The sequence below is a fragment of the Pseudorca crassidens genome, chromosome 8 (assembly GCF_039906515.1).
Source record: "Pseudorca crassidens isolate mPseCra1 chromosome 8, mPseCra1.hap1, whole genome shotgun sequence".
In the NCBI taxonomy this organism is placed as follows: Eukaryota; Metazoa; Chordata; class Mammalia; order Artiodactyla; family Delphinidae; genus Pseudorca; species Pseudorca crassidens.
In genome coordinates this window covers 100932920-100945105 of record NC_090303.1, presented here as the reverse complement: position 1 = coordinate 100945105, position 12186 = coordinate 100932920, and the positions used below count along the sequence as shown (strand labels likewise).

The window sequence follows — 12186 nt, the reverse complement described above, 5'->3', positions numbered from 1 at the left end:
GTCCAGCTCGCTGGCTCTCCGCTCACGTGGGAGGAGCTTGGAGGGAGTGGAGTGGGAGTGGACTGTGGTCAGAAGGGGGGGTGGAGGGGTGCAGTCAGTGAGGGCCTCCTGAAGGTGGCGGACGTGCCGGCTGGGGGTGAGGGTGGCGTTTCAGAGCTGGGACGAGAGAGATCCTGGAGCAAGGGAGACTGGAGGGGGTGCCCACGGGAGGGGCAGATACAGAGGACAGGTGGATGGGGCTCAGGGAAGACAGGGCAGTTGAGGCCGGGCACCTGGCAGGGTGAGGGTGGGTGGGAGAAGGTGGCCACGGGGCACAACAGAGTCCTGGGGGCAAACCAACGGGAGGTTTCCCGTTAGAAGGGGCCACAGAGGTCAAGGTTGGGGGTCCTGATTCTTCTAGGCCAATGTGATGAGCCAGGCAGAGGGTGGGAACCCGGTGCTAGGGCCAGGCTGGCCTAGAGGTGCCCACCCCTGTCCCCAGACCATGGGAGAGGAGAGTTTTCCTTCCCAAGTCGGGAGGGGAGGGTATGGAGTTGGGTGCACAGATACAAGAGGGGTCAAGTCCCCGAATTCCAGACCAGAGAAGATTGCCAGCCCCGGGGGGGGCACTGCCCAACACTGCCCAGTGGCAGGGCCAGCCTGGTCTCCTGCCCCCTCTTGGCAGCAAGCCAGCCCCACTGCCCAGTCCATCCCAGCTCCTTCCCGTCCTGGCCTGGGGGTGGGGCGGGGGAAGGTCAGGACTGAGAAGCCGGGGACGGAGGGGGCTCCCGGGCCACACCTGGCTCGCCTCAGTCCCACCGCCCCCTCCAGCTCCTTTGGGCTCCCTGAGCCGCCCGAGTGAGGGAGCTGTCCGCGCGCTGCCGTGGGCCTCCTCAGCCCTCCTCCTGGCCCCGCTCCGCTGCCGCCTTGGCTCTCTGGGTCCCTGCCAGGTCTCTGGCCCCTTGGCCTTGACTCCAGAACGTTCCCCCCGACCCTAGGCCCCATATCTGGCTGCCTCGGCCTCACCCCCTCCCACCTCTGCCTCTCTCGTCCTCACCTGGAGCCCTGCCGGCTGCCCTGCCCCTGTGCCCACAGCGTGTGCTGTCGTGTTGTGGTCTGTGCGCGCCAGCGTGAGCCTGTGCTCCTGGCTCTTTGGTGGCCGGCCGGTCGCTCCATCTCTGGGTGTCTGTCTGACTCTGGCTGGCTGGGCACTGGACCGGCGGGGCGGGGGTGTCGGGGAGACCATTAATCTGCGGTGACAGGCCGGGCTGCCGGGGGGAGGGGGAGGGGCACGGGCCGCGGGAGTGGCTGCAGCGGGAGCCCGGAGCAGCGGGCCGCGGGGGAGGGGGCCTCTGGCCGGCGGGCGGGGCACGGGAGCCCGGTGCCGGCGGGGCGGGGGTGGGGACCTGGGAGGAGGAGGGGCCGGCTGGAGGAGCCGAGGTTCCTACCGCGGTGCCCTGCCGCTGCTGGGCTGGCAGCGGGCAGAGCGCAGCACCCTGGCAGCGCGGCCGGCACCAGGGGGCCATGGGCGGCCTGAGCCAGGCGGGCTGCTGTCCGCGCTCACTGCCAGGGTGACCCCAGCCCCGAGGCCCAGCCCCAGTGACCCTGGCTTCGTGCCAGAGGCTGCCCTGGGAGCCAGGCCGCCAGCGGCTGGGGCGCAGCCTGGGCCGAGGCTGCTGTTGAGGTGCAGGTGAGGCGCTGGCTGGGCCCTTGGGCCCCGGGCAGGCAAGCTGGGGGGAGCCAAGTCCTCCATGGCGGCCCCAGCGGGGAAGGCGAGCAGGACAGGGGCTCTGCAGCCCAGGGCCCAGAAAGGCCGGGTGAGGCGGGCCGTGCGCATCTCCAGCCTGGTGGCCCAGGAGGTAGGTGACCGCCCCAGCCCCTCCCCTCCCTCCGGGGCGGGGGCACCGAGTTGGATGCGGCCCAGAGGGCTCTGGCTCCAGGCCGGGAGAGGGCTTCTGAGATGCAGGATGGTTTGGGAGCCCTGGGATCTGTGGCCCCGCTCGTCCCACTCCTGGCTCCGGCTTGCTCGCTCTGCTCCAGACCCGCTGGGCCTAGGTGAACAGTGTTTTTCTTGCCAGTGCTTCCCTTCTCCTTGGGCTTCCGTGGCCCAGCCTTCTAGCTCGAAACGCACAAGGAGGAGAGGGGAGAACAGGAGCGAAGTGGGTGCGCGGAGGGGATGGCGGGGAGACGGGGGAGGAGAGGATGGCTTCCACCCCCACCCCACCTCCCCCAGCCAGCGGGCAGCAGCTGGGCCTGGCACAGAGGCGCAGGGGCTCCACCCCTCCAGCGCTCTGTGTGTCGTGAGCGGACCCTGCGGCGGGCGAGGGAGGCGTGGGCTGCTTCGGGGGTCTAGGTTGGGGGGCTAGACCCGAGGAGGCTGGGGTCAGAGGCCACTGGTTGAGTGGTGAGGGCAGGCTGAGCCGGGCACCGGGTCCACCTCTTCTGGGGCAGCCTGAGGTGCTGGTGGCTACGCTCTGGTCCCCCAGGCTGCCGACTCTATGGGCACCTCCTGGGAGCCACGTCTCCAGCCCCTGGGGGGCTTCTGGCAGAGAGCCAGAAGCCAGCTCAGGGAGGATGGCCCGGGGAGTTGGAAGCGGCTCACGGGTGGGTCTGAGAATCCCACCCCTGTCGCCACCACCAGCACCTAAACTCTCTGCCGTGGCTCCTGTGACCCTCCCAGCTGGGGGACAGGTGTGGGAGGGGATTCTTCGCAGCCACAGGTGAGGCCCGGGGTTTGGCTTAAATGAGCTTCAGTATTCTGTGTGACAACAGGTTATGTAACAGGGGAGGTTATATACCGGCAAGGCCGTGTGGCGAGCTGGTGGTTGCAGAGCTGAGCAGCCCGGCCGGCCCCCACAGGAGGAGGGCTGCGGGGCCGGGCCTCGTGCCCTGGCCTTGCCCCCGGCATGTGTGCTTGTGTCCTGGGCGGTGCTGGTCCTGCTGTGGGCGGACTCACGTAGGGGGCAGGATCCCATTTGTCAGGTGTGGTTCAGCACCGCCTCCGGGGGCCTGGCCTCTCAGGTGTGGTGAGGAGCCCCATCCGGGAACCTTCTCCTGCCTCCTTGTCTCTGAGGGCCCTTTGCAGTCCCCACTTGACCCCTGAAAGTTCACCGCCCATGTTTTCTGCCTTAAGGAGCAAGGGGCTCGGGCTGAAGGCAGGGCAGAAGCGGGGGCCTAGAAGCCACGTGCCCCTTCTCCTGCCCTAGGCCCCAGCTGCCCACCCCACCCATCCTGTGCCTCTGGAGCCCCTGTGGCCAAACCCCTAACTATGGTCCATCTTAACTTCCGGTTACTTCCACTAATGACGGTCTCCACACAGTCCATCTGGTGAGGGTGGTTCCAGGGGGTCCCCAGCTTGAATATGAATGGGAGTCTGCGGCTCCACCCACCACGGCCCTTCCCAGCACAGAGGCCTGAGGATGCGGGGCCCTGGCGCTTAGCGCTGCTCCCGCGGGGCCGGCAAACTTGGCTCTCAAGGGGGCGGGTGAGGCCTTGGGTTTGGCTGCCCAGGGATGGCAGGGCCAGGCTGGGAGAGTTTGGGGATTCTGAGGGGCAGGAGGAGGCCGCAGGGGGACAGACAGAGGCTCCTGGGACAGCGCGAGAAAGCTGGTCTCGGCTCCTCTAGTTTGGCTTGGGGGGAAAGAGGGGTGTGACTTGCTGCCACCTGGTCCGGATGGCGAGCCTGCCTCTGCCTGGGTGATGAAGGGGCAGGACAGGAGGTGAGCCGGTGCGGGGCTGGGTGGTCACTTCTGAATGGCTGCCCTGGGCCAGGGTGAGGAGGGAGGGGGAGTGAGTGTCATGGTCTCTCTTTCCGGGATGCCAAAGGGCCTGAGGCTGGGTGGCTGGTATCCTTGGGCCAGAGGCATGAGGGGACATTTAGGCCCTCAGTCCCTGGGCCACCAGCAATGGGACTTGTAAGGAGCTGCAGTGACCACCACCATTTACATCGCCCAGGCCGGAAGCTGTAGTCCTTAGAGCATTATCTGGACAGAGACTGTAGTTATGTGGGACGTGTGTGTGTGTGTGTGTGTGTGTGTGTGTGTGTGGTGTTTGGGGGGGTGGGTAAGATCTCATGGTGGGAGTTACATCCATAGCTATCGGTCTGTACTGCTGGTGGGGAGCAGTACTGTGGGTGTTACTGCTCGGTGCCCTGGACTCAGCCAGCCAGGAGGTCCCGTGCCACGTGGGGAAGGAGCTCTGGTGAGTGGCCGTGTCCGCTTGTCTGAGGTGGGCTTCCCCGCCTACTCTGCGTGGCCTCTGCTCTGGAGGGCCCAGCAGAGATGCTAGCTGCTCCTGCCCTGGAGGGCCCCACGGTCCGTCCTCCCTGCCCAGACCCTGGCTGGACATCATGCCCTCACCTGCACCTTCCCTGCCGGCTCAGGTCCTGTCGCTGGGGGCCGACGTGCTGCCGGAGTACAAGCTGCAGGCGCCGCGCATTCACCGCTGGACCATCCTGCACTACAGCCCCTTCAAGGCCGTGTGGGACTGGCTCATCCTGCTGCTGGTCATCTACACGGCGGTCTTCACGCCCTACTCGGCCGCCTTCCTGCTGAAGGAGACGGAAGAGGGTCCCCCGGCCCCCGACTGCGGCTATGCCTGCCAGCCGCTGGCTGTGGTGGACCTCATCGTGGACATCATGTTCATTGTGGACATCCTCATCAACTTCCGCACCACCTACGTCAACGCCAACGAGGAGGTGGTCAGCCACCCCGGCCGCATCGCCGTGCACTACTTCAAGGGCTGGTTCCTCATCGACATGGTGGCCGCCATCCCCTTTGACTTGCTTATCTTCGGCTCTGGCTCTGAAGAGGTGGGTTGGCAAGGAGGCAGGGGCAAGGGGAGGGCAGCGGGGGGTGGGGTGAAGGGGTGGGTGGGGACAGAGGGAGGGTGGCAGACGCATGGCAGAGCCCCAGCTAACCCGCACCTGCTCCCCTTTCCATGTGAGCCACTCCCCAGCTGGAGCGGTCCAGAGGGCTCACCTTTTCCTAATGTGTCTGTGTCCAAAGTGGCCACACGGAAGTGCCCTGGAAGCTAGTGGGAGCTCTGGCCGGGCACCTGAGGGGGGGTGCACCTTTCCGAGCCCCACTTTCCTCATTCTGGCCCTGGGAACCGTGAGCCCTTTGTCACAGAGCTGGCACGAAGGTGAATGGGCTCCGTGCTGCGCCCAGTGAGTGGGAGGCGCTTTTATTTTGAGGAGGTCCCGGGGAGAGCTCCTCGGGGATCTCGCCTCCGATGTCCCGCGAGAACTGCAGCGCCCCCTCTCCTCGTTTGCCCCCCTCCCCCACTGAATATCCGCCGACCCCCATAGCTGATCGGGCTGCTGAAGACGGCACGGCTGCTGCGGCTGGTGCGCGTGGCACGGAAGCTGGACCGCTACTCCGAGTACGGGGCGGCCGTGCTTTTCCTGCTCATGTGCACCTTTGCGCTCATCGCGCACTGGCTGGCCTGCATCTGGTACGCCATCGGCAACATGGAGCAGCCGCACATGGACTCCCGCATCGGCTGGCTCCACAACCTGGGCGATCAGATCGGCAAGCCCTACAACAGCAGCGGCCTGGGCGGGCCCTCGATCAAGGACAAGTACGTCACCGCCCTCTACTTCACCTTCAGCAGCCTCACCAGCGTGGGCTTCGGCAACGTCTCGCCCAACACCAACTCGGAGAAGATCTTCTCCATCTGTGTCATGCTCATTGGCTGTGAGTGCACCCCTGGGGCGGGCGCGGGGGCCAGCCAGGGGCCCGGGGTCTGGGAAGGGCCCGAGACAGAGGAGAGGGTGGGTGTTAGAGGAGCCAGAGGGGGGCCCTGGGCCTTAGAGACCCCAGGGGCCTCCACATGGCATGTCTGGGGCTGGGACACCAGGGCAGAGGCGCAGGGCAGAGCCGAGGGGTGTGTGTGCCTGGGCTTTTGTGTTTGTGCATCTCGCGTGTGTGCTTACAATGAGACGTGACTGCATGTGCTGCTGACCCGGTACAGGGGTGGGCGGGGCCCCTCAGACGCTGACGGCCCCACTCACCCCGCCCCCAGCCCTCATGTACGCCAGCATCTTCGGCAACGTGTCGGCCATCATCCAGCGGCTGTACTCGGGCACGGCCCGCTACCACACGCAGATGCTCCGGGTGCGTGAGTTCATCCGCTTCCACCAGATCCCCAACCCGCTGCGCCAGCGCCTCGAGGAGTATTTCCAGCACGCCTGGTCCTACACCAATGGCATCGACATGAATGCGGTGAGGCCGCTGGGCTTGGCCTCTGGTTGATGGTGGGCTGGAGGGAGCCGCGTGATGGTAGGGACTCCTCCTGATGTAGCGGGCACGTCTCAGACCGCCAGAGTCACCCTCCCCCGTGGTTCAGGTGGTCCCAGTTAGCGCCAGGCGGGACCCTGAGAGGAACGTTACCCTCCTTTTGCCCATGGAGCTCGTTTACTGGGTGAACGGTCGCTTTGGGGCAGGTGCTAGACCAGGCTGTGGGTGATCGTGTTTAATCCTTACGACAGCCCCAGGCAGGAGCTGGTCTCCGAGCCTCACGCGTTAGAACGTGGAGGTTAGAGCAGTGAGGCGTCGTCCCCAAGGGTGCACGGCTGGAAGGGGTGGAGCTGGAGTGGGCACCCAGGTCCTTCTCCTGATACCGGACGCCCTGGTGCTCCCCGCTGGATCTCCGGGTGGGGGTGGGAGTTGGGTCCCGGGAGAGGGCATGCTGAGCTGCCCCCTGCCTGCAGGTGCTGAAGGGCTTCCCCGAGTGCCTACAGGCCGACATCTGCCTGCACCTGAATCGCTCGCTGCTGCAGCACTGCAAGCCCTTCCGAGGGGCCACCAAGGGCTGCCTGCGGGCCCTGGCCATGAAGTTCAAGACGACGCACGCGCCGCCAGGGGACACGCTGGTGCACGCCGGGGACCTGCTCACCGCCCTCTACTTCATCTCCCGGGGCTCCATCGAGATCCTGCGGGGCGACATTGTCGTGGCCATCCTGGGTACGGCAGGGACCGAGGCCTGGAGGGGTCCCACCCAGCCCGTTAAGGACACAGCCCTAGGGGCTGTGGCCCCGGGACTACCCACAGGGACCTTGGGCTCCTTTAACTCACTCAAGCTCAGGCCTTCCAAGGGGTCGGTGGAAAGGACTCTGGGGGTTTCCAGATTCTGCTTCCCTGCAGGGTCTCCTCACGGGCAGTGACACTCTTGTTCCTTAAAACAGGACCACATCCAGATGCTCCAGGGTAGACAGTGAAGGGAGGTTGTACAGCCTCAGGCAGTACAACCAAGCCTTCGCCTCGAAAGCAAAGGGAGTCCTGCCGCTCTTCCCCTCACGCTCCTTCTCTGCCCTACCTGTGCACGTGGGCAGGTGTACCTGGGCACTGGGACTCCCTGCCCTCTGCCTGTCCTTCCTTTGGCCCTGGACACCTCAGGGCAGATGTGCCAACGGGGGGGAGGGTCTTTATAGATTTTTTATTTCTCGGTTCGGCATAAATACGTGCTTATGCCACAAACACCCCCAAACACAACTGAAACCAAAGTTTTGCTAAACAACGGTCGCCTTAACTACATCCTGGTGTTTCCTGTTCTATGCTGTGCTAAGCTGTGCTATCCTGTTTTCTTTCAGTAAACAGAATGCTGGTCTTGATTCACTACTGTGTTTGATCTGTAGTTTGAAGAACATTGTTTATGGGGGTGCAGTGTTTGGCCAGGAGGGTGTTTGGGACGCGGGCTTTGGGGGGTACCAGAGGAGTTAGAACCCAAGGAGGAAGCCAGGGCCACGGGCAGCTGCCGGCTGGCCCGCACGCCCTGCCTTTGCGAGCTGGGGGAGGATGGGCTGGTTGATGCTTCCCTGGCCCTGGGGGCTGGGGCCTGGCAGTTGGTGACCAGACTGAGGGGAGGCGCCCGGCCAGGGTGAGAATGCCTGGAAGTCAGGTGCCCGCTGCCTCTGCTGCCGCCCCAGGGGCTGAGCCCCCCTCTCGGTGGCCTCCAGGGAAGAATGACATCTTCGGAGAGCCTCTGAACCTGTATGCGCGCCCTGGGAAGTCCAACGGGGACGTGCGGGCCCTCACCTACTGTGACCTGCACAAGATCCACCGGGATGACCTGCTGGAGGTGCTGGACATGTACCCCGAGTTCTCCGACCACTTCTGGTCCAGCCTGGAGATCACCTTCAACCTGCGGGATGTGAGTGGGCCGCGCTGCATGCTGGGTGGCTGCCCCTTCGCCGTGTGACCTTCTCTCTGGGCTTGTTTCCCTGTCTGTCGAATGGTATCTGGGTCAGACCAGGTTGTGAACGTCCCAGCCTCAGCCCCGGTCCCGGGGCAGAGCTCACACCCCCAACCCCACCTTCTCTGTTCGGCAGGGGGTCTGGCCGGGACCGGGCAGGCTGGGTGGGCGCGGAAGGGCCCTGACACCGTTCTTGGTTCCAGACCAACATGATCCCCGGCTCTCCCGGCAGCGCGGAGCTGGAGGGCGGCTTCCACCGGCAACGCAAACGCAAGCTGTCCTTCCGCAGGCGCACTGACAGGGGTGAGGCGGGGGGAGGGGAGGGGGCGGGGTCCAGGTGAGCCGGGAGGCGGGTGGGGGCGGGGTCTAGAGGAGGCGGGGCTGAGGGCGGAGCGCGGGGTCCGGCGGGTCTGCTCCCCCCAGGCTACACAGACCTTCCGGTCCTACCTTCAGTGTCCCGCCCCCCACCCCATCACCCCATCCTTTCAGGCCCACTGGAAATGTCGCCTCCTCCAGGAAGCCCTCTTCCACCCTCCAAGGCAGGGCCGTGCCTAAGTTTCTTTGGTCCTCACAGGGCTGGTGTCCTGGTGGGCACTGCTTTGAACTGATGAGGGGAGGAAAGACAGGACAAAGGAGGGCAAGGAGGCCAGCACGGGGGCTGAGGGCCCGGGGTCCCAGAGAGCCCCTCCCAGCAGTGCCACTGCCCGTGCTTGGGCAGCCAGTGGTCACAGACGACCTGGTCCCGCCCTCGAGTTCTCAGTCCTCTTGAAAGTGGGGGAAAGAGAGCAGAAGAAACAACTGGGGACAAACCAGGGCGTCCAGCCATAGTCGTCTCCCAGACCTGCTCCAGTCCCCTCCCCTCTCCTCCCCTCCCCTCCCCTCCCTTCTGTGCCTCCTGCCTGCTCTGAGGCCCCTTCTCTGTTTCCCACAGACCCGGAACAGCCAGGGGAGGTGTCGGCCTTGGGGCCGAGCCGGGCGGGGGAAGGGCTGAGTGGCCGGGGCCGGCAGGGGGGGCCGTGGGGGGAGAGCCTGTCCAGCGGCCCCTCCAGCCCTGAGAGCAGTGAGGATGAGGGCCCAGGCCGCAGCTCCAGCCCCCTCCGCCTGGTGCCCTTCTCCAGCCCCAGGCCCCCCGGAGAGCCGCCGGGTGGGGACCCCCTGACTGAGGATGGAGAGAAGAGCAGCGACACTTGTAACCCACTGTCAGGTAGGGGGAGGGCCCCCTGGGCAGGCGGGCGGGGCGTGGCCTCTGTCCCAGCCTCAACCCAGCTCTCTGGCTCCAGGCGCCTTCTCAGGAGTGTCCAACATCTTCAGCTTCTGGGGGGACAGCCGGGGCCACCAGTACCAGGAGCTGCCTCGCTGCCCCGCCCCCGCCCCCAGCCTCCTCAACATCCCTCTTTCCAGCCCTGGCCGCCGGCCCCGGGGCGATGTGCAGAGCAGGCTGGATGCCCTCCAGAGGCAGCTCAACAGGTGACGGTGGTCCCTGGGATCAGCCTGGGCCCGGCTGTGTGTGTCCAGGGGCGCGGGCTAGTAGGGGTGGGGCATGGGCATACTGCAGTGTGGCCTGTGGGTTTCGGGCAGTGTTGTAGGGTGAAGTGGGTGTCTGCTCTGTCTAGGCCTGTCCACGTGTCCAGCAGCTTGACCCTCTCCTTGTGTTCAGAGCCGAGCCAGGGGCTGCCACACCTAGAATGAAGAGTGGACCTGGGGTTGACCAGTTGGCTGTCCAGAGGGTGGTCCTGAAGTTGCAGTCACTGGTGTCTCCACTTCCCTGAGACCCAGGGCGTCCTCCTCCTTCTCGCCCCAGGCTGGAGACCCGGCTGAGTGCAGACATGGCCACTGTCCTGCAGCTGCTGCAGAGGCAGGTGACGCTGGTCCCGCCTGCCTACAGTGCTGTGACTACCCCGGGGCCCGGCCCCACCTCCACCTCCCCTCTGCTGCCCGTCAGCCCCATCCCCACCCTCGCCCTGGACTCGCTTTCTCAGGTAAGTTCCAAGCACCCCAGCCCTGCCTCTTCTGCACCGATTCCACCCCAGACCGGCTTTGCTGCCCTTTCTGCTTGGCCTTGGGCCCCAGCCGCCTCCCACCCTGTTCCTGCCCTCATCCCAGGCTGTACTCCTGGAGGAGGGCTGCCCTAGGAGCTGCGAGCACAGAGCACAGCAGGAGAGCCCCCAACTAAGCCCCCAGACAGCTGGGCCAAGGAAGCCAGCAGGCCGAGTGGCATTCGCTCCCCTAGTGTCACCTGAATGGCCATATCTACTCAGGGTGCCTGTGTCATGGCTGTGGGTGGAGGGACTGTTGAGCCAGGGGCCTGGTGGTGGTGCTGGGTGCCAGCGTGCCCTTGGGATAGGGTCCCAAGCCCCTGCTGCGACTGATACCCGCTGGGTCAGGTTCTGCTGCCAACCGTTGACTCTCATGCTCAGCGCTTTGCGGGGTTGTCCTGAAGGCTCTGGCTAAGCCCCAGGGTAGCACTTCCGGCCCGCATCTCTCCCCTCCTGCCAGAGATGGGCCTCTGTTGCCCTTTGTCCTCTCCCAAGTGGACACGTGTGTTCCTGGCCTCCTGACGGGACAGCTGTGTCTGGGTCTCAAGAATGGGGCTCCTCTGGCGACAAGAGGTGGCCTGGGATCTGCTCCCCCCTCCCTCTGGCATCTGCTCTCCCCTCCCTCTGGCATCTGCTCCTGTTTGCAGACACCAGGGCCCACGTCAGCCAATGTGCCAGTCTCCCTTCACAGCCTCCTCCGCAGGGATCTCACAGCAGACTCGTCAGCACCCACAAAGCCCCCCCTGCCGGCCCTGGTACTCTGCCTGGCCTTCCGAGGCCTGGCCGCCCGCCTGCCTCTGTTTCTAGGTCCCTGAGTTCTAGATTGGAGGAAAGAACCCTGTCTCTCTCTCTGTACAGCTTCTGTGCCAGCTCAGGGCCCCTTATTCTGGATTGGGTTTGAATCCAGCAGCCATGTTCCCTGGGAAGGGGAGCGGCTGTGGCCTCAGGCTCTCCCTGAGTCAGGCAGAAGCTCCCGAGGCCCCCAGATGCCCGGTCTGGCTCTTGCCCACCCAGAGCGCGTTTCTCCCAGAGCCGGTGGGAGTCGTGCTCTGTCTGCCTTGGCCCTTCTCCTGTGCCCTCCAGGCCTCTTCTGTCTGTCGCCAGGGTCTCCTGACCCTCTCTATCCTCTGACCCTCCCCTGCCCCTTGGCTTCTAGCTTCTCACACTCCGGTTTCTTTGCAGGTTTCCCAGTTCATGGCGTGCGAGGAGCTACCCCAAGACGGCCCTGCTCGACGCCTCTCCCTGCCGGGCCAGCTGGGGGCCCTCACCTCCCAGCCCCTGCACAGACACGGCTCAGACCCGGGAAGTTAGTGGGGCTGACCAGTGTGGACACATGGCTCACCCAGGGTTCAGTGCGCTGCCTGGGCCCCTCCTGTGGAGGCCCTGCCCGGGAGGCCCTGGCCGCTGACGGGAGAGGAATAGGAAGGCACAGCTCCTCCTCCAGCCCTTGGGACCATCTCCTCCTGCGGTCCCCTGGGCCCCGTTGTGGGGGGGAGGGGCAGGGACAGGGCCGGGCAGTGGATGGGGGTCTGTGGTCCCCTCACTGCCCTGGGGGCAGTAGCCGGTCTAACTGCCGGAGGCACCCGGCCCTGGGCCTCAGGCACCTCAAGGACTTTTCTGCTATTTACTGCTCTTATTGTTAAGGATAATAATTAAGGATCATATGAATAATTAATGAAGATGCTGATGACTATGAATAATAAATAATTATCCTGAGGAGACTCCAGGGGTGCTGGGAGGGTGCCGCCATCAGCACGCTGTACCCCACGTTCACGTTCATAGTGTCCGGTGCACTGGCCTCTCTGAGGGAATCCAGGCCGATCTGTCTGTGTGCACAGGGCCTGCAGGGGCAGCTCCGACGTCTGGGTGTGGAGTCTGTGCCGTCGGGGTGCTCTCTCGGGGCTGACACAAGTCACCTCCAGGACCTCTGGCCTCCGGAGCGCCCTGCTTCCATGTGGTCCTGGATTCAGGATGGCAG

General features: G+C 65.2%; 1 protein-coding gene across 7 annotated transcripts in view; it reads left to right on the top strand.

The window, feature by feature from the left end:
* KCNH2 (potassium voltage-gated channel subfamily H member 2) overlaps nucleotides 1-11653 on the top strand; it is a 33065-nt gene extending 21412 nt beyond the window's left edge. For 3 of the 7 annotated variants that reach the window (XM_067747419.1, XM_067747420.1, XM_067747422.1), the window contains 10 exons: nucleotides 4361-4789; nucleotides 5288-5675; nucleotides 6004-6203; nucleotides 6692-6944; nucleotides 7937-8130; nucleotides 8376-8475; nucleotides 9104-9376; nucleotides 9453-9639; nucleotides 9974-10151; nucleotides 11391-11653. In XM_067747419.1, the coding sequence (XP_067603520.1) occupies nucleotides 4361-4789; nucleotides 5288-5675; nucleotides 6004-6203; nucleotides 6692-6944; nucleotides 7937-8130; nucleotides 8376-8475; nucleotides 9104-9376; nucleotides 9453-9639; nucleotides 9974-10151; nucleotides 11391-11519 (2331 nt within the window). In that variant the 3' untranslated portion in view covers nucleotides 11520-11653. Of the gene's footprint in view, nucleotides 1-1381; nucleotides 1839-4360; nucleotides 4790-5287; nucleotides 5676-6003; nucleotides 6204-6691; nucleotides 6945-7936; nucleotides 8131-8375; nucleotides 8476-9103; nucleotides 9377-9452; nucleotides 9640-9785; nucleotides 10152-11390 lie in introns of those variants that run through there. The other 4 variants (XM_067747426.1, XM_067747423.1, XM_067747424.1 and 1 more) reach the window with 4 other exon arrangements.
* Nucleotides 11654-12186: the final 533 nt, after the last annotated feature.